Here is a 20,049-nt window from a genome sequence, read left to right as displayed (position 1 = left end):
CTCTAGACAGATAGCCTCATGTTCACAAGCCTTGGTCCTCATGAGGGACTTCAACCACCCTGACATTCTGCTGGAGGGTCAACACAGCAGGGCATAAGCAGTCCAGGACGTTCCTGAAACATGTTGACAATAATTTCTTTCTACAAGTGATAGAAGAACCAGTGAGGAGACAGGCTATGCTGGGTCTCGCCCTCACCCACAGGGAGGGGCTGGTGGAGAATGTAAAGGTCAACTGCAGCCTTGGCTGCAATGACCATGAAATGCTGGAGTTTGAGATCCTTAGGGTGGTGAGGAGTGTGCACAGCAAGCTCACTACTGTGAACTTCAGGAGAGCAGCCTTTGGCCTCTTCAGGGATCTGCTTGGTGGAGTGCCATGGGGTAAAGCCCAGGAGGGAAGAGGAGCCCAAGCAAGGATCACCTCTTCCAAACTCCGGAGCAGTGCATCCCAACAGAGAGAAAGTCTGGCAGAAACATGAGGAGGCCTGTGTGGATGAACAAGGAGCTCCTGAACAAACTCCAGTGTAAAAAGTAGGCCTACAGATAGTAGAAGCAAGGGCAGTTAGCCTGGGAGGAATAAAGAGAAATAGCCAGGGATTAGGTTAGGAAAGCTAAAGACCTGGTAGAATTAAATCTGACCAGGGACATCAATCAAGAGGCAACAAGAAAAATTTCTATAGGTACACTGTGGATAAAAGGAAGCAAAATTTTTGGGAAAAATTTCTTCACTTCGGAAAAATTTCTTCCTGGGAGAGTTATCAGGTATTGGAATAGGCTTCCCAGGGAAGTGATGGAATGCTTCTCCCTGGAAGTGTTCAAAAACTGTGTACGTGAGGCCCTCAATGATACGGTTTAGTGGTGGTCTAGACAATCCTGGGGTAATGGTTGAACTTGATGATCTTAAAGGTATTTTCCAATCTAGTTGGTTCGGTGAAAAAGGAAAATGCGGGCCCTCTCTGGAAGGAAATGGGAGACCTGGTTACCTGAAATGTGGAGAAGGTTGAAGTACTCAGTAAAGTTTTTGCCTCGGTGTGCCAGTCTTTGCTGGCACACTGCCCATGTTGCAGAAAGCAAAGGCAGGGACTGGGAGAATGAAGAACTGCCTGCTGTAGGAGAAGATCAGGTTCAAGATGATTTAAAGAACTTGAAAGTGCACAAGTCCGTGGGACCTGATGAGATGCATCTGCAGGTCCTGAGGGAACTGGGAGCTGAAGTTGCCAGAACATTGTCATGTTTGAGAAACTGTGGCAGTCTGGTGATGTTCCTGCTGATTGGAAAAGGGAAAATACAACCCTGCATCTTTAAAAAGGGAAAAAAGGGATACCCAGTGAACTGTCGACGGTTCAGTCTCATGTTGATTGGCAAGATCATGGAGCAGATCCTCCTGGAAACTATGCTAAGGCATGTGAACAATAAGCAGATGATTGGTGATGGTCAGTAGGGCTTCATGAAGAGCAAACTGTGCTGGCCACAGTGGTGGTGAATAAGGGAAGAGAGGCTGAGGTCATTTGACACTGTCCCGGCATTTGACACTGTCCCGGCACAACACCCTTGTCTCTAAATTGGGGAGGCATGGATTTGACAGATGGACCACCCAGTAGATAAGGAATTGGCTGGATGGTCACACTCAGAGAATTGTGGTGACTGGCTCAATGTCCAAGTGGAGATCAGTGACAAGTGGTGTTCCTCAGGGGTTGGTATTGGGACTGAAGCTCTTCAACGTCTTTGTTGGCAACATGGACAGTGGGATTGAGTGCCCTCAGCAAGTTTGTGGACAACACTAAGCTGTGTGGTGTGGTCAAGATCCTGGAGGGAAGGGATGGGATCCAGAGGGACCTTGACGTGCTTGAGAGGTGGGCCAGTGCAAACCTCCTGAAGTTCAACAAAGCCCAGTGCAAGGTCCTGCACATGGTTTGGGGAAATCCCAAGCACAAATGCAGGCTGGGCACAGACTGGGTTGAGAGCAGCCCAGAGGAGAAGGACTTGGGACTGCTGGTTGACAAAAAGCTCAACATGACCCAGCAATGTGTGCTCGCAGCGCAGAAAGCCAGCGTATGCTGGGCTGCAGCAAAAAGTGTGTGACCAGCAGGTCAAGGAAGGTGATTCTGCCTCTGTACTCTGCCCTTGTGAGACCCCACCTGCAGTGCTGCATCCAGCTCTATTGCCCCAGCACAAAGAAGGACATGTACATGCTCGAGTGAGTCCAGAGGAGGGCCAGGAAGATGATCAGAGACCTGGATCATGTCTGCTATGGAGACAGGCTGAGAGGGCTGGGCTTGTTCAGTCTGGAGAAGAGAAGGCTCCAGGGAGACCTTAGAGCAGTTTCCAGTACCTAAAGGCAGCCTGTAAGAAATGTGGAGAGAGACTTTTTACAAGGGCATGTAGGGTTGGGACAAGGGGGAATGGCTTTAAACTGAAAGAAGGTAGATTTGAGGCACTGGCACAGGTTGCCCAGAGGAGCTGTGACTGCCCTACCCTTGAAGTGTTCAAGGCAAGGTTGGATGGGGCTTTGAGCAACTTAGTCTAGTGGAGAAGGCATTCCTGCATGTGGCAGGAGGGTTGGAACTGGATGATCTTTCAGGTCTCTTTCAACCAAAAGCATTCTATGATTCTGTGACATCTCATGGGTTTGGGGTTTTTTTGTGTTTTTTTTTTTTTTTTTGTTTTGGGTTTTTCTCCCTTTCTTCCTTCCCTTCCAGTCCTTCATGTTTCCTTTCTTTCCTATTTAGTGCTATGTGCAAATTTTTCATGATTGCTAATCACAATGCCAACAGCCTTTTTACATTCATCTGACTCCCTAAAACTTACACAGTTTCAATAACAATATCTATTAGCAACCCAAAACTAAAATACATGTGTGAATGATACTCCTCTTGGCAGGCCCAGGTTCTAGTCTGAGGATGTGCTAGAGCACAGTCGTGAAGAATAGTTCCTATGTCTGAAAAACAGGATTTCGTATGTCATACTGCAAAAATCTGTATTTGGTTTTATTGTTCTCAGTTTTCAAATGAGTTTTGGACTGGGGAGTATTGCATATGGGGGGTATATATAACAACATTTGTTGTGTTAGTGTAGTAAGAGCTGCATTAATGTAGTGTCAGCTAGAAGATGATCATTGTATACTTCATGGTTACTTTATGGCTACTGAACAATACTGTAGTAATGCCTGGTTACTACAGTGTTATTCTTAACTGTTTAGCAGCTTTAATGAGTGTTTCTCTTGGTATGGTAAGAATCACTAACTTTTTATTTCCCCTTGTTTCTTTCAAGCTATAGCCCTGTATCTTGCTGACAAGTGGTGGTCAATTGATGACATTGTGAGAACATCTGTCTCTGCTAGACAGGGGCTTCATCAGGTAAAGTGCTCCAGCATGCACCTCGTAATTATTCTTACCTTTCAAGGTAGTGAAAAGTAATGGCAAATAGCTACTGTGTGGGAGATTACATATTTTCATTTCATTTAGAAATGAGTTGGCTGGCTGAAGTCAAAAGCAAGGTCAGTGGGAATAGGAGAACAGGTAGTAGGGGGAAGGGAACTTGGTTATGAAGATAGTGTCTAAAGCAGAAGTGCTTCATATACAGTAAATTCACATGTAGGCTATTTAGATGTTAATGATAAACAGGTTTTTTTCTTTACTTTTTAGAACACTGTGTATGTGGCTGTATTGAAACATCTTAGGGTGATGCACTGTACAATAGTAGTACCTGTTGGTCTTAACGGGAGACTAGTAAGCTAAAAGTATTATTGGGAATGTAGTTGATAGAGGCGAGCTGGAGCTGGTGTCTTGCAGTGGCAATATATGAGGTTTGTAAAAGTAAGTTCCCAGGTATCTGCTTTATTGCTTGTCATTGACCTTTGTTACCATTACTGGCACTTATGTAGCATGGAGTTTGGAGGTTTGGTTTTGTTTGTTGATTATTTTTTTTTTCTTGAAACTGGATATCTGTATTTTTCCAAGAGTGTCATTTATATCTGCTCATGGAATCTGGGCACTTGTCTGATTTCTGTTTTTTTTTTTTTAATTTAGTCTAGAGGTTTTGACAATCAGCCTTGTTTTCACAATCAGCCTTGTTTTCCATGTGCTTCTTAATGGTAGCATGGTGATTAAATCAGGAAAGCTGAATCCTTTACAGGTAGGGTAGCTGAGACTTAGCATTAGGAAGAAAGCATGGTCCCTCCATTCTTCCTTCACAGTGGTGAACTTAAATTTCATGTGTAAGAGGAACCCTGCAGGACAGAGAAAAGGATATTGAGTTCCTTATTTCGTACCTCAAACTTGTAATTAGCTTTTTAACTGCATCGTGTCCTTTTGTCTGCCATTCTATTGGCAGTGATTGAGTGTGCCAAGTCCTGCTATGTCATGGGACTCATCCTGCTTTGTGGGACTCCAGTTACCTGCTAGCCTAGGAAGTCTGAGGCTAGTGTACTGCTATTGTGTTTGTTGAATGTTCCTTAAAGCCAAAATTTTTTTTTGCATTGAAATCAGAACATTCCCCCCCACCATCACACTCCTGTCACTTCTCTCAGCATTACCCATTCTTCTGTTACCTTAGGATCAGCACGGCCAAGTCAGATATGGCAATGCACTCTCTGAGCCTTTCCCAATAACCAGTGGCGTGAAACAATGTTGCGTTCTCGCAACTTTATTCACAGCCTTCTTCAGCATGATGCTCCAAAGGGCTATGGTAGACCTCGACGAGCAAAATGGCATTTATATTCGATATCACACCGATGGGAACCTGTTCGATCTAAGGTGACTGAAGGCCCACACTAAGACCCTAAATCATCTTGTCCGTGAACTGCTTTTTGCTGACTATGCTGCCATTGTTGCCCACACAGAAGCAGCTCTGCAGCGTTTAACATCTTGCTTTGCAGAGGCGGCTAAGGTTTTTGGCCTGGAAGTCAGCTTGAAGACAGTAGTTCTGTACCAACCTGCATGACAAGAAGATTATCATCATCCCAACATTACCATTGGCGAGTCAGAGCTTAAGTCAGTTCAGCTATCTGGGAAGTGTATTTCCTCGGATGCCACGATTGACAAAGAGATAGACAACAGAATAGCAAAGGCATATAGAGCCTTCAGAAAACTCCGTAGAAGAGTCTGGTGCAATAAACACCTGAAGAAAAGTACAAAGATTAGTGTCTATAGAACCATTGTACGGTCTACTCTTTTATATGGGTCTGAATCATGGGTTACCTACCGCCATCACCTGCGACTCCTCGAACGCTTTCATCAGCACTGCCTCCGTACAACCCTAAACATCCATTGAACTGACTATGTGTCAAATGTTACTGTCCTTGAACAGGCAGGGGTCACCAGTATCGAGGCCATATTGCTAAACTCGCAGCTGCGCTGGGCAGGGCACATATCGAGGATGAAGGATCACCACCTCCCGAAGATTGTGTTTTATGGTGAACTCGCCACTGGTTGCCTCAAGAGAAGTGCCCAAAGAAGAGATATAAGAGATATAAGGACTCCCTTGGCCATATTGACTATCATCAGTGGTCCACCTTGGCCTCCAGTTGGGAGACTTGAGACGCACCATACCTAACGCTGTTGTCTCCTTTGAGAACACATGCAGAGTTTGTCTCTAGGAGAAAAGGCAACATAGAAAGAATTGCACCCCGCCTATACCACCCAAGGAGACCTTTTGCTGTGCTTTTTGCAACCAGATTTGCCTATCCCACATTGGCCTTTTTAGTTATCAGCGTGTTTGTAGTAAGCGTGGGTAAAGCACTTCCCAAATCTTCATTTGTGAAGTCAGGCCATCTTGATGATGTTGATTGTGTTTGGTGAATGTTTCTTAAATCCAGATTTTTTGTTTGCATTGAAATCAGAACATTCCCCCCACCATTACACTCCCAGCACTTCTCTCAGCTTTACCCATTGTATTAGGAGTGATGTTGAAGTTGTGAAATATCCTCTGTCTGTGGTAGTCCTTTTACTTGACCTGTTGCTATGGCTTCCAAGCATCTTTGTGCCTTCAGACAAACCCCAGAGCTTCATCCTGCTTTAGCACTTACAGCTTTTCTTGACTCCATCTGCAACAGTGCTAAGTGGAAGCTTTGAAAAATAAGGTCCTTGATATGCAAGTGTTAACTGATCTGACTACTCTTCTGTATGTTCTGTTTCCTTAGGTTAAGTCTGTCGGAGAGAGGATTGTTCTCTATGTTTTGAATCGAATTATCTATCGGACACAAGAAATGGAAAGAAATGAGATCCCATTTCTCTGTCATCGTAGCAATGAATATGCTAAGATCATGTGGAAAGGAGGAGAGGCTATTGGGTTCTATTCTGTTAAGCCTACAGGTAAAATGGTTGAGTATTGTGGGATTTGAAGGGGCTAAAGGGGAGGAGATAGCTTATTTGGAGAATATTGTATTTAGTAGACTTTGTAAGCCTTGCAGGCCTAATGAATTGGTGGTTTCCTGAAATCATAAGTGTTCAGGCAAACATCAGAATTTTTAACATCAAAATTTTGATGTTAAAATTTCTATCTTAAATGTTTACATGCTTTAGCAATCTTCACGTTATACAAGATAAAACTGTAGGGATGATGGATTAGGTAGGTCAGAAAGATTTATTTTTTTTTTGTCTTCTTTCTGTAGAACAGTTGCTTGCAGTTGGCTTGGGCTGTGCTTGGTGTTTTCACAGTATCACAGTATGCTAGAGATTGGAAGGGACCTCGAAAGATCATCTAGCCCAATCCCCCTGCCGGAGCAGGAACACCTAGATAATGTTACACAGGAATGCGTCCAGGCGGGTTTTGAATGTCTCCAGGGAAGGAGACTTTGGTTTTTGGTTTGTTTGGGTTAGCTTTTCTTTGGATCTAGATCCAGATTGCAGAGATTTTCTTCCTAGTAGCTGGTGCAGTGCAATGACTAACTATGTTGTATAGACAACTGTATGCTTCTCTTTGGCCTTGTTAGAGGAAAGGGCAAATGAGGTCCTGAAAATGGATTGAATAGTTGATGGGCTATCTTACTGATGTTATGTGTCATCCCTTTGTCACCACTGAGTCCATAGCTACCCTTTGAATGCTGTGATACTGAAGTGCCTCTGTGTTATGACAGTCTGTTTCATCTTTTTTTGATTATGGATAATGTGTTGTTTATGGGAGAATTTCAGTGTAGTGTTGTAGGATTATTATTTTTTTTATTTAAAAAATTGGAATTACTGTTTCAGAGCTGAATTATGATCTTCATATTTGTCTTGATCTACATAAATTCAATATTTTTTGTCTCCTTTTTCCTCCTCTGTCAGCTTCATTTTTATTAGTTTTCCTGTGGAATTGTGTACTTAGATTTACAAAGTGAGCATTTCCCCTGCTATTCTTTTCTACAGATTTTTTCTAGCATATTAATCTATTGATGTATCTTGGCAAAACTATGAAGCTTGCCCAAAGAACCAGTAAAAGGCTGATAGCAATTACTTATTTTTAAGAGAAGACACAGATTTTTATCATTTTATATGACTAACAATTATATAGTTTGGTATAATTTTTATAAATGATGAAAGTCTGTATTTGAATATGCTAAAATCTGTGCTGCAGCATGCCAATGGATATTTTTCACTCTCTTGTTATTTCAGGAAGTATTTGTAGCTCTCATTGTGATAAGAATTATAAGCTGCCAGTGCTAGACACAGCATTTGTAAGACGCAGACATCGTGAGAGAGATTCTGGGCTAATCATTTTGGAAGACTTTGTGGATTCCTTCACTGAAAAATGTCTTGGCCTACGATACCCGCTGTCATCTTTCATGTACACAGGCAAGCTCTTTAATTTATTCTTTTGATCTTTGTGCTTTCTTTACATGTCCAAATGAGTGCTGTCATTCAAGTTCCATGTTTGTGTCTTCATCCTCATTTTCTGTATTAAATGTTCTGACCACTTAATTCATGCTTTCTCAGAACTTCATGATCAAATGTACATACTAGGGTATGTTTTAACTTGGGTATAAGAAGGTACAGTTCTAATGTACAAGGGAAACATGGCTTTTCCATTAGCACCCCAAGAGGGCTGTGTCACCTAGGAAGTGATACACAGTTCTGGAAACAATGTGAGCTGGGACTGTGTTCAGGCAAGGAGCATGATTCTTTGTCCTGTTTCTCAAGGCTAGTCCTATTCTTAGGCCATCTGCCAGTCTTCCTTCTGTGAACATTTTCATCTGACTGCCTTAGCCACTGGAAATTTTCTGCTTTTTCAGGTACTGCTGTCTGTTGTCAGATTTCACTAGGCCTGTTAGGCTTAAACCAGCAAACTGTACTGCGCAGAAATTAATGACTAATCCATTTCCCTAGTCAAGGAATGATATGGCAAGGATCTTGTCCACTGAGATAATGCATCACTGCTAAGTTGAGTGAAAAATTGTCCTGGGTTCAGCAGTAGCAGTCATTTTTCTCCTTCTTAGTAGCTGCTGCAGTGCTGTGTTTTTGATTTTTCAGCCTGGGAACAGCGCTGATAACACCGATGTTTTCAGTTGTTGCTAAGTAATGTGTACTCTGACCAAGGACTTTCTGAGTCTCCTGCTCTGCCAGGGAGGACGGGAAGCCAGGAGGAAGCAGAGACAGGACACCTGACCCAAACTAACCAAAGGGGTATTCCATGCCACAGCATGTCATGCCCAGTATAGAAATGGTGGGGAGTTACCTGGAAGGCCCAGATCACTGCTTGGGTCAGGCTGGGTATCGGTCAGTGGGTGGTGAGCAATTGTGATGTGCATCACTTGTGTTTATTTTTTTCTTTACCCCTTTTAGTTTTATATACTCTCCCCTTGTTATTTCTGTTACTGGTTTTAGCAGTAGTAGTTTTGTGTTATACCTTAGTTACTGGGCTATTCTTAATCTCAACCCATGGGATTTACGTTCCTTTGATTCTCTTCCCCATCCCTCCAGGAGCAGGGGTGGTAGGGAAGAAGTGGGGGAATGAGTGGGAGATGCATGGTTCTGAGTTACTAGCTGGGCTTAAACCAAGACAAAAATAGTAGTTTTCCTGGTTGCTGCCACAGAAAAATGTTAAAGCACGCCTCTCCATGTGTATGGTTAATATGTGTATTTGAGAGAAAAAAGGTGGAAGGACAGCAGGGAAGAAAAGAGTTCCAGCAGTGAACAGTGAGTAGATGATAAACCATGGAATGAGAACATGCGTACATTCTCAAAGAATGCTTTTCATGAGTGCCTATAATAATATGGGGTGACAAAACTCACTTGACTTAACCTGCCAAAGAGCTCCATTCTATTCTTGGCTGGGTCTTGTGGTTGGCATGGGCAGTGACCAGTAAAGTTGTAAAACTCTGAAGTGGATGCCTAGAGAAGAGGCATTTCTGTCTGGAGTTTAGGATAATAATAGAAAGTGTTTAAACCTGAAGAAAGGATTTACTGAGAATGATGAGTAGGGTAAAACAATATTATGTTTATTTCATCGAATCACAGAATAATTTGGGTTGGAAGGGACCTTCAAAGTTCATCTAATCTAACCCCTGACTTCAGACCCCCCTTTTTGTTGAACAGTTCTTTCTGTGTTGGCTTATGGGTATGATGGAAGATTGCAAATTGTTTTTTCAGATAAACTTGAAGAACTGAAGTACAGTCAAGTACATATAATAGGGTGGGTTTTCTTATATTTGTTTAGCTTGTAAGCAGTATCTTCAGAAGTACCCTTCAGATGAAAGCCTTCTTTATGAAGTGAATGGACCAGGATATTGGTTCCAGAGAACATGTGTTGCAACTAGAGTGCAAAGGGAAAGGCTCCAATTTGCAGGTATGGATGCTTTGATTTGTTTTCTGGAAAGTGTCTCTGAGAAATGTTGCAAATGTTGAACAAACACTACAAGAACAACAGTGAATTCTGTGAACCCTGCCCATGGAAACTAGCAGAAAGATTTTTTTATTTATTTTTTTTAACGTGTCCTGAGGTCTGTTACATTGTATCTGCAATGGTTAATTGATCTGTTAAGGTACTATAATTTTCTGTTTCCCATTTCCTCTTTCAAATCTCAACAGCAGAGGCTTCACAGATAGAAAAGAGCTGCCAAGCAAAGATTCATTTTCTGGAGTCTGCAGCAGTGTCTGAAGCAGGTGGACAGAAGCCTGAGCTACAAACACAGTTAAGTGTAGGTACACAGACTATGACTTTTTTTTTTTCTTTGATTACATTATTACTGAAAACCAGAGGAATGCTTTTGTTTGCCTCTAATTGGTTCAAGTACACACTGTATATAAAATACAGATGGTTTTGTTACTTCTTTTGGGTGAATGTTATGTTTCCCATTGATTTAACACTGATGGGGTTAAAAATACTGGATTGGGTTTTTTTGGGGGGTTTGTGTTTGTGTTTTGTTTGTTTTGTTTTGTTGTTTTTTTTCCCCAGTATTTCCAATAATGGGGTGTCCCCATGAATGTAGAAGGTCTGTGCCACAACTGTCAGGGTCTATAATTTGAACTGTTTGCTAGCAGATAAGAGAAGGGAGAGTACTTCAACTCGCTCTGAGATTTAACTGTCTAGAACAATAGAGTCTGAAACAAGAGAGTTATTCTCAAGAGTAGAGAGGATGAAGAAAAGTGTTCATAAAAGTGCATATTTGCATCACATTTCAATACAATGGAGTGTTTGGTTGGCGTTCAGAGTTAAATATTGTCCATGGAGGAGGAATGCAGCTTTCTTTCTACAAATTATTATTTTTTTATTTCTACTTATTTGAAATATCAGTCAGATTTCAGCTACAGATGGATATGTGGTCATGAATATGTCTGTATCTTTTGAATATTATGAAGCTGTTCCTCTCACTCATTTGTATTCTGAGGCCACACAGAATTCCCTTGCAAATAATGTGTGCTTTAAGACTGTCTGTAGTACTGACATGAGTATGCTCCTGTAGACCTCAGTGCTTTAATTAAAAATAGGAAATAATGGCTGTATCAGTACTCCCAGCTAATTGATATCTAAACTTCAGATTTTAAATGCAACTCCAATGTCACTTTTCCTAGTAGAGAAAATTAGCATTTCCCAAAGCAAAACTGACAGCAAAGTAGTGGTGTTTTTAGTCTCTCTAAATGACCAGAAGAAACAACTCTTAGTTGTCTGTCTTTTGTAACAGTGTCTTGACCATCATTACTGACTTCTCGATTTGGATTCCAATAATGATCAGATTGGCAAAATGATCTAAAACATGTTGTGGTTTAAGCCCAGCTGGTAACTCGGCATCATGCAGCCACTCGCTCACCCCCTCTTTCCTTCCACCCTGGGTGGGATGGTAAGGAGAATTGAAAGAATGCAAAACCCACGGGTTGAGATAAGAACAGTTTTAATAACTAAAGTACAATATAATACTAATAATGATAAGGGAAATAACAAAGGGAGAAAATATAACACTAAAAGAAGAAAGGGGAAAAAAGCCCAAATAAACACAAATGATGCATGATACAATTGCTAACCAGCTGCTGAGTGATATCCAGCTTGACCCGAGCAGCAGTCTGCCCTTCTGGGTAGCTCCTCCTGCCATTTATATACTGGACATGATGTGCTGTGGTATGGAATCCCCTTTGGCTAGTTTGGGTCAGGTTCCTGTCTCTGCTTCCTCCTGGCTTCCTGTGCCCCTCCTCACTGACAGAACATGAGAGACTGAGAAGTCCTTGATCAGGGTAAGCACTGCTTAACAAGAACTGAAACATTGGTGTGTTACCAGCATTCTTCTTGGACTAAAGCCAAAACACAGCACTGCACCAGCTGCTGGGAAGAAAATTAATGCTATCCCAGCCAAAGCCAGGACAAACATGCATGTTTTGGTTGTAGATAACTGATATACTTGGGAGGAGATAGCAGAAGAACAGTAGTTCTTAGGAATTTTGTTGCTGTGAGTTAGGAACTCTAGCCCTGTCTCTACCTTCTTCCAGAAGAGAAAGAAGGTAGATTCCAAAGTGCTTCAACTCCTCATAGTTTGGTAGAATTGCTGACAGCTCTCTTGTTGGCATCTGCACTGTCTACCAGCAGTTCTGCAATGCTTTGAAAACTCTTGGACCGCCAAACAAAAAATACCCTACTTTCTCATGCACCAGGAAAAAATACTCTATTCTCCAACTTTCATTTTTGCTCTTTACTTAGTGCTTATTTTATGTGTTTTGATGCTAGAATAACTTGTCATTAGTCTACAAATTCTTACATATTTAAAACCCACTTGAAACTACTTCAAGCAGCAGAATGTAGATATGGCTGCTTCCTGCTGGCCTCCTTGGGTGGCACTGGAAGTGAGGCTGGAAATGCAGCAGCATTATGGGTGCTGATTGTTGCCAGTTCTAGACTACTTCCAGCAGCTGAGAGCAACGTGCATATCATTATGTAAATGTGTAAAGCTTTGTATCCACTTTAGAGTATGAAGTGCTTGACCACTGAGTCCTCAGCTACTTGCAGGAAAAAAATTGCAGCATTGGGAGGGTGGGGAAGAACAAGAGGCAAAAGAACTCTAGGGAGAGGGAACTCTGAAATAAACAGAGTCTTGTGCTGGCTGTGCATATAACCTGCAGTACTGCTGATTCACCCAGTTCTGTAGGTTGTTTTTCTGTTTGGTTTGTTGTGGTTTTGGTTTTGCTGTTTGTTCTTTATTTATGTATGAACTGTTGTATTCTGTTGCATGCCACAGTAAAAAATAGAATACAAATGTAAAAAGTAAACTTTCCTGCTATTTTTTGTCAAATACTGTAGTGTATGCCCTTGTGTTTATACTGAAAGGGGAAACAAAAAAAAGACTTCTAGCATTTAATTACGTGGGCACCTGCTATAAATAGAATGGTTAGGAAAAAAAGTTTGGCATCATTGTTTATAATGGGATGTTACTTTGGAGGCTTGAATTATGTGTTGAGGCCAGAAGTAAAATGCAGAAAAAAACCATCCTTGTAATAAAGATAATTAAAAAAAATAAAAATCTCTTGAGATAAAATAAATACATGGAAGTATTTTAAATTATGAATGCTTGTAGCTGCTCTTCCATAGGATCTTTACTACAAAAGAGTGCTTTAGAAAGATGCAGATAGAGAGATGAAGGTATTTCAATCAGTTCAGGAAGTTTTAGAGTAACATTAGCTTTTATTTTTTTTTTTTCACAGTCTGAATCTCAAAAAGGTAAAGAATCAACAGATGTCCATGCAAGCACATCTGAAGGTAAAAATAACCTTGATTACCAGGATCGTGATTACTGTGGATTAATAGGTTAGCAGGCTCTTTTACTGCTTTCAATCTCCACATAATCATCTGCAAAATGTATAAAAACATACTTTCCTCCAAGGTTCTGGGGCTCAACTCAAACCTTTCAGAGGACTTTGGATAAAATTGTTATGAGTCTTGCTAAAGACGCTACGCATGCGTATTCAGAAAAGAAGTACTACAATGAAATGCTGTTCTACTTGCACTCAGCTTTAATGAAGTACTCGGGGGAAGAATTATATGCAGATCTTATACTGCATTGTTCACTAGCATTTATTTTGGTGTTTTATTTTGGTGGTGTTTTTGTTTGTTTTTGTTTTGTGTTTTTTTTTCTTCCAAAGACCCTAACACAGCTCCTGGTTCCATTCGAACTCGAAGCAGTCATTTAAAACGTCCCAGGATAGGAAAGATGAGGCAGGAATCTGGAACTTCCCAAGGAAACGAGGAAAACGCTTTTGTGTCAGAAAGCAGGTAGAGAAGCCTGTACTTTACTGATTTCTTACTTCGTTGCTTGGGCCATCATAAGCTACATCAGTGTCTCACAGTGGACTACTTAATATTTCTCCTTTTTTCTTAACTGTCCTTGCTTGATTTTAAAATAACTAAAAATAATGCATGATGTGGGAAAGAAAATAGAGATACTACTTGAAGAGTGATTGTACCAAACTGTATGTCTGAAAGCTCAGCAAATACTGGAAATAATAACAGTGAAGGTTGAGGGTGTTCTGTTAGAACTTAGTTTGCCTGAAGGTAAAAATATCTGTGTTCATGCAGCATAGTTTCTTGTGATAATATAACTGAACAGGTATCCACAGTGCTATGTGTGATCTTTGGAGACATGTACAACTGTTTAGTCTGGGAGCTGGTTACTGCTTGTCACTTAGTAACAAAAGTTATAGGAAGCCACCTGTCTTCAAAGTAAAGCCCTTTTACACAAATTCTGATTTTTAAAACCATCCTATCCAAACCTACATCAGGGTAGTGGGGAAGTCATCTCCAGTTATCCTGTGTAAAATGGTCAGCTGGGGATATGAAGAATTATACTGCTTGCATGCAACAATTCATACAAGACAGGGCCTGTAGTACTAATTTGTGATGTCTTCCAGAAAGCAGAACTTTGGCTATTATAAATAAATTACTGCTTCTTTCCTGTGTGAGTATATACTCTTCATAGACATATACTGTTATCCTCACTGTGTGTGTGTCTCTCAGCCTTTGTTGTTCACTTGCAAAAAAAAAAACAAAACTCAACACTAAAAGCCTCTTTTGAAGAACTGAAGATAACCTGATTATTTTCTAGGAAATCCCTCAAACTTGTTCACTTAGCCTTCTTCAACTAAAAGTAGTTGTGGGTTTGGGTGTTTTTTTTTGTGTGAAGCTGTCTTCAGCTAGATACAGCCTAATTTTTGTGCTTGAATTCCTCTGTGGATCTGCAAAGATACAGCACTGATGTCCTACACTTGTCAGTGTGCTGCCCAAAGCTGGTTCAGACAGGCCAAATGGCATGGTTTGATACTGCCACAGCCTGAAAAATCCTTTGTCCTATTACTACTATTTTGCTAGTTGATATTTGAGATTGTTTGTTGTTGAATGTTAGTATTTTGGGACTTGCAAAATGAAGCCAATGAGGTGCCCCAGCTCCTTTGAGTAAGATATGTAACACTGCATATGAGCAGATCTAAGGGAAATCCTGATGGTAACAAGGCAGGATATCAGCTTGGTTCTCTCCTTTCATGCATGTTAGCAAATACAGCAGGGTTTTACGTCAGGGACTTTCTCCTGTAAAGTGCCTTCATCTCAAGACTGACATCTGATATAAAACCCTCCAATACTGCCTTTACTATGAAATGGTAAAGTAGCCTCCTGCAAGTCTATTGCTTGTATGTAATACTAAATGTAAGTTTTATGTTGAGATGGTATTCCTACCTATCACGTGCATCAGAGCTTCATCTTCAGCTATTTGCTAATTCAGTCTCGGGCTCGTTAAATCTTCAGACATGATATATTTATTGCCTTAAATCTTTTCTGGTCATGCTCTTTGTAATATTCAATAATTATACAAACATATTTGCTTTTATAACTCCATAATTTTAAATTATTTCTACAGTGGGGGTGGGAGAAGTTGCTTTCTTTCTCACCTTTTTGTGGCTTCCAAATATGCAGTGGATTACTGCTTTCTAACTTTAAGATAACAAACAAATTTCTGACTTTCATCTTATTCGCAGGCATGAGATAGAAGTCTTCATTTTTTAATTGGCAAAGCAATTTTTCCTAGTGGCTGGTTTTTTTTTCCCTAATGAGTTAAGTCATTTTTAGATGCATTTAGTTTTCTGGGCTCTTATTTTGAATGGCAAGCATGTGGTACAGCATTTCATCATTGGTCATGAAAGAATTTCCCTGCTGAGATCACTAAAATCATGTATTAATATAAAAGATTAAAAGCTGTATCTTAATACCTGCTGCAGGCTGGAACCTCCTGCCCACACATCTGAAAGCTCTGAAGGTTTAGTAGAAGTATCTGAGAATACTGTTGAGAAGAATGAGGAAAAGACTGATGAAAATGAGGGCCAGTCTTTATCACAGGCAGAACTGCATTTATCAAACCCTGAGAAGCGGAGTGAGGAGGAGGTGAGCTTGGATGTCATAGTGATAGCAGATAAGTTTGCAATACAGCTACAGTTTCTGTTAAATATGGCCCTTGCTGCTTTGATCCATGTGACTGTCAACTCCTTGATTTTCGTATTGATGTTATGTTGAGAAAGATAGCTGAGAAACTGAGGCTAATACGGAATTAGTTTTAAGGAATATTCCATTATATTTATTTTGAAAAATAGAGCTCATAGGATCCTCATAATTTCTAGCTTGTCTACCAACATAATTTCTTCATTGATTTTCCTGCTTGCATATTCCAGAGAACTGGAGTAAGGTCAAGATCTGATCCAGTATTTCTGATTTATTAAAAAAAAATAAAAATGTCTTTGAAAAAGCCAGTAGCTGATATGCTTTGGTTACTACTGTTGGCTCTTCTTCACATAGAGCTTGCCTCCTTTGCTGTTTAAATGCAACTTTTATCTGTACCTTGTTAACAGCTTGAATTTAAATCCAAGTACCCTTTGTGCCTAGTGATGCCTCTAGGGCATGTTCTTTCTGATGGATGAGAAAGTGAATCTTACACTATATTGGGTTCAAGGAATGACTGCAGTAGGTGTACTTGTGGGATGCTTAAAAACTGCTTGGCTTGGCTCCTAATGCTATAACCTATGGTTAGAAATTTAGTGCAGGTGACACCACCAGATTAATAAACTGGTTACATTAGCTACTCTGCTCTAAACTCTGCCTTCTTTGTACACATATCTAGGTATCTGAGCTATCTGCTTCTCACATTAATTCTCTACAAATTTAGATCACAGATACATCCACTATATTTGGGGAACAATGGCTGACTGTAATCTTGACGTAGAAATGGTGGGTGGTTGTGGTTGGTTTTTTTTGTGTGGGTTTTTTTTTGTTGTTGTTTGTTTTTTTTTGTCTGTGTTTGTGTTTTTTTTTTTTAGGAAACTCTATCAGAGCCTCTAAATGGTGAAATAACAGAAGAAACTCATAAGACTTTTCCTGTGGTTGAAGAGGAAACAGCAAATGAAGATCGAAATAGTGAATCAAAATTGCAGTCTGAGAGTCAAGAAGAACCCTTAATGCTGTTTGTTCCGTTAATCCTTGAGTCTGCAGCAAAGCCTTCAGAAGACACTATATCGGAGAAGGTGAGAAAATTGAAACAAAATCTGAAGTAATTTTTCTTTCAGAGTAGCCCCCACCATCATATGAAATTCTTGGAAAAAGTAATTATTAGACCAGATGATGTGAATCTTTGAACAGAATAGACTAACGTTTGTTTTGATATGCAGAAGTGGGTCAAATATCCATGTGATACCAAAAAGAAGGATATGTTGCTCCAGTTTGCCTTGACAGTAATGAAACAGCTTTCTCACTAAAATATTAGTTAGATATGAGTGAAAAGCCACATCCTTATTTTGTCTAGCAATTTCACCCTGAAGTGTGCAAGCAATTAATAGTAAAATACCCTTCTAGAAAGAGATTTTATTGGGTTTTGCTTATAGTGCAAAAGCAGATTATTATATACTACCAAAATCATAATTGTATATGTCCAAAATAAAAACTGCCTTCCCACCCACACCCTGGGATTAATTTCAGAATGTTTTTATTGTACCTGAGTAATCCTTTGAATAATTTGAATTTGAAAACAGGGAGCAACTGTGGGTGATTCAGAAATGCTGACTGAAGAAAGTACATCGAAAGAGGAGGGCACTGAAGAACAGCAAGAACCTGAAAAGGCTGCCACTGAAAATACAGCTGCTTCAGCATCAAAGGAAGAGCCCTCTGACAGTGGCCTGCCCAACTCCATGGTAACTGAAGCAGCAGAAGAGTCTGTTTCTGAAAATGTCTCTCCCAAAACAGCTTCCTCATTGGAAGATCAAAATGAGGAAGCAGGGCACAACTCACAGGAGGCCCCTGTTGCCCTGAGTCAGAGTTCTTTGATAATGGTTGAACTTGATGGGGTTTCTTTTCAGCAGCCTTCTGGACAGGAAGCACAGAAGAGCCAGTTGGAAGAGCAGTCAGAAGAGACTGAGCAGATGGATCACTACACGCAGACAGGAGCAGAGCGGGCTGCTGACAGCAGCTCTGAGGAAGCAGAAATTGAGGTACCTGTTGTAGATCGGAGAAGCTTGCGAAGAAAGGTGAAAAGCTACAAAGGTCCACCCAAGAAAAAAGGAAAGCCACTTTAGAAACGGAATACTGATTGTCATCTATTTATAAGAAAGTTGTTTTGTGTAAAACACTAGGGCTTAACTAAACCATATGGGACATGGGACACACGTTTAAAATTCAGGGTTGGACATCCTTTGGGGATTTATCAACTTTCATGAAGTTTTCTTGAATTTTTAAATACTAGACATTGAGCTTCAGATTATGGAAGTAAACAGCCTGTTTCCTCCTTTCATAAAGGATACATGCTGAATACAGTTATGCTAGCAAAGGGAACAGTTGGCTTATTTGAGGTAGTAGTCGTGCAAGAAAAAATGTAGCCTGAAATCCTGGCCCTGTTGAGGTTCCCTAAATTCCACGAGGCCAGAGATCACTCTAGCATTTATTATGTTTAAGTAACATAAGGAAACATCCCATTCCTCTGGGAGGAAGCAGAAAAAGAAAATCCTTCCTTGCTGCTTGTTCCCTCCCCACAGACTTTCTCACAAGAGTTTGAAAGAAAAATATCCTGTAAATCTAGGTCTCAAAATACATAAGGTGGTAAAACTCAGTAGATAAAAACAACATAAGCAGCATGTGTCTTTTGTAAGAATTGCTTGAAACAGCTGTGTCAGTAGAGGCATGGTCAGCACAGTGTCTGATAATGAAATTTTTTCACTTGGGGATTAAGAGATGCCTACACAGTAAATTACTGGTAGGTTCCAAAGCAAGCATCTGAGTAAGTCTAAGGCTTTTTTCAGAGTGTGTGGAGTATAGGCTCCAGTACATACATTACCTTCCTAACTATTTGCATGTGTTGAGTGGATACTTGAATACTGGTTACATTACAGGAAGAGTATGACAACTTTTGATTTCTTTTTTGTCTGAACAGAAGCAGTGCTTTGTTTTCCAAATAGTTGGCTGGTCCTGTGGGATAACTATTAATGTATTGTCTGCCAAGTGTGACTTCTGTAAACACTGGCATATCAGGTGGTTGTGACATTCATTGGTGTGAATATTGGTGTTTTCAGCAAATGCTGGCTTGCCTTTAGGAGTTAGCAGAAGATTGCTTCTGAATACTTTTGATTCCCACTTCCTTTTTCTAATTTGGGTGTAATCCCTGAAATGGTAGCTTTTCAGTTCACAGCTTTCCTTAACAGCAGCAACCAAACTTTGCTGTAAGCAAACAGAAATATAAACAGGCTTTTCATGCATGTTCCCCTTGAGAGATTCTCCTGGCAAACCATGTACTTAACTTGTCACACCTAGAGTAAGTTTACTACTTAGCGGGCAAAGTCCTTCTTTCAATAAAGGAAGCTCCTATTGTTTCCTGTTGAGAGAACAGGAAATCACAGCACTATTTGTCATGCTATATGTCTTTGCTAAGAGGGGTGAACTAGTCTCCCACAGTGTCTCAAAACCAGAGGTGTCTAGAAATTGCTGTTCAGGACTTATGAGTACAGGGTTCACTTGAATAGTTGCAATGCTGTCTTAACTGTTATCCCTCTGAATCTAATCCAAGAACCTGGTTTTGGTTTTTATGCTTATACAGTTTAACTGTATTTATAAGATATTTTAACTGTATAAGATAGATTCATACCATTTCTTTCAGCTGGTGAAGTAGTGTGCCCCTTTTTAATCTGGTAAGAGCAGCTTGTAGGGGAAAAAAAATGTGTTTTTTTAAAATATGTAAACTGTAGATTCAGGGGGTGCATGAGTTAAATCTGGGTTTCTTTAACTATTGCATGTAGCTGTAACTTCCTATCAATGTACATACAGGTATTCCTTATGAAGCCACTGACTGATAAATGTTCAAGATCTTTCATGATCGTAAACATATTCAAGTGAACCTTAATTATTTCTAAAATCCAGCATTTTCTATAAAACACATAAGACAAAAGTTCTGTTGTATGGGTTTTCTTTTACTGCCAAGATGTATTGCATTAAAAAAAAAAACAACAAAAAACCCACAAACAAAAAAACAAACATAAAACCAAAAACTGAAGACGGTGGCAAATCTATTGCATTGTGAAGAATTCGTCAATTGTGAGGGCTGGTGGCTTAAAGTGTGGTTGTATACAGTGTATTGTGACT

At 40.2% G+C, this 20,049-nt stretch overlaps 1 protein-coding gene across 1 annotated transcript in view; it reads left to right on the top strand.

The window, feature by feature from the left end:
- Positions 1-18,370, top strand: part of FAM169A (family with sequence similarity 169 member A) — a 36,090-nt gene extending 17,720 nt beyond the window's left edge. Inside the window, exons 4-13 of the mRNA XM_057406137.1 lie at positions 3,268-3,353; positions 6,137-6,308; positions 7,590-7,769; positions 9,631-9,759; positions 10,002-10,111; positions 13,098-13,152; positions 13,536-13,665; positions 15,660-15,822; positions 16,749-16,952; positions 17,457-18,370. Coding sequence (XP_057262120.1) covers positions 3,268-3,353; positions 6,137-6,308; positions 7,590-7,769; positions 9,631-9,759; positions 10,002-10,111; positions 13,098-13,152; positions 13,536-13,665; positions 15,660-15,822; positions 16,749-16,952; positions 17,457-17,996 — 1,769 coding nt within the window. The 3' untranslated portion in view covers positions 17,997-18,370. The remainder of the gene's footprint in view (positions 1-3,267; positions 3,354-6,136; positions 6,309-7,589; positions 7,770-9,630; positions 9,760-10,001; positions 10,112-13,097; positions 13,153-13,535; positions 13,666-15,659; positions 15,823-16,748; positions 16,953-17,456) is intronic.
- Positions 18,371-20,049: the final 1,679 nt, after the last annotated feature.

Source organism: Pezoporus wallicus, unplaced genomic scaffold (genome assembly GCF_028554395.1).
Source record: "Pezoporus wallicus isolate ANWC-B61680 ecotype Strahan unplaced genomic scaffold, APGP_CSIRO_Pwel_v1 contig_7506, whole genome shotgun sequence".
NCBI classification, from domain to species: Eukaryota; Metazoa; Chordata; class Aves; order Psittaciformes; family Psittacidae; genus Pezoporus; species Pezoporus wallicus.
Note: the sequence above shows the minus strand (reverse complement) of the source record. Positions and strands in the feature narration are given on the sequence as shown.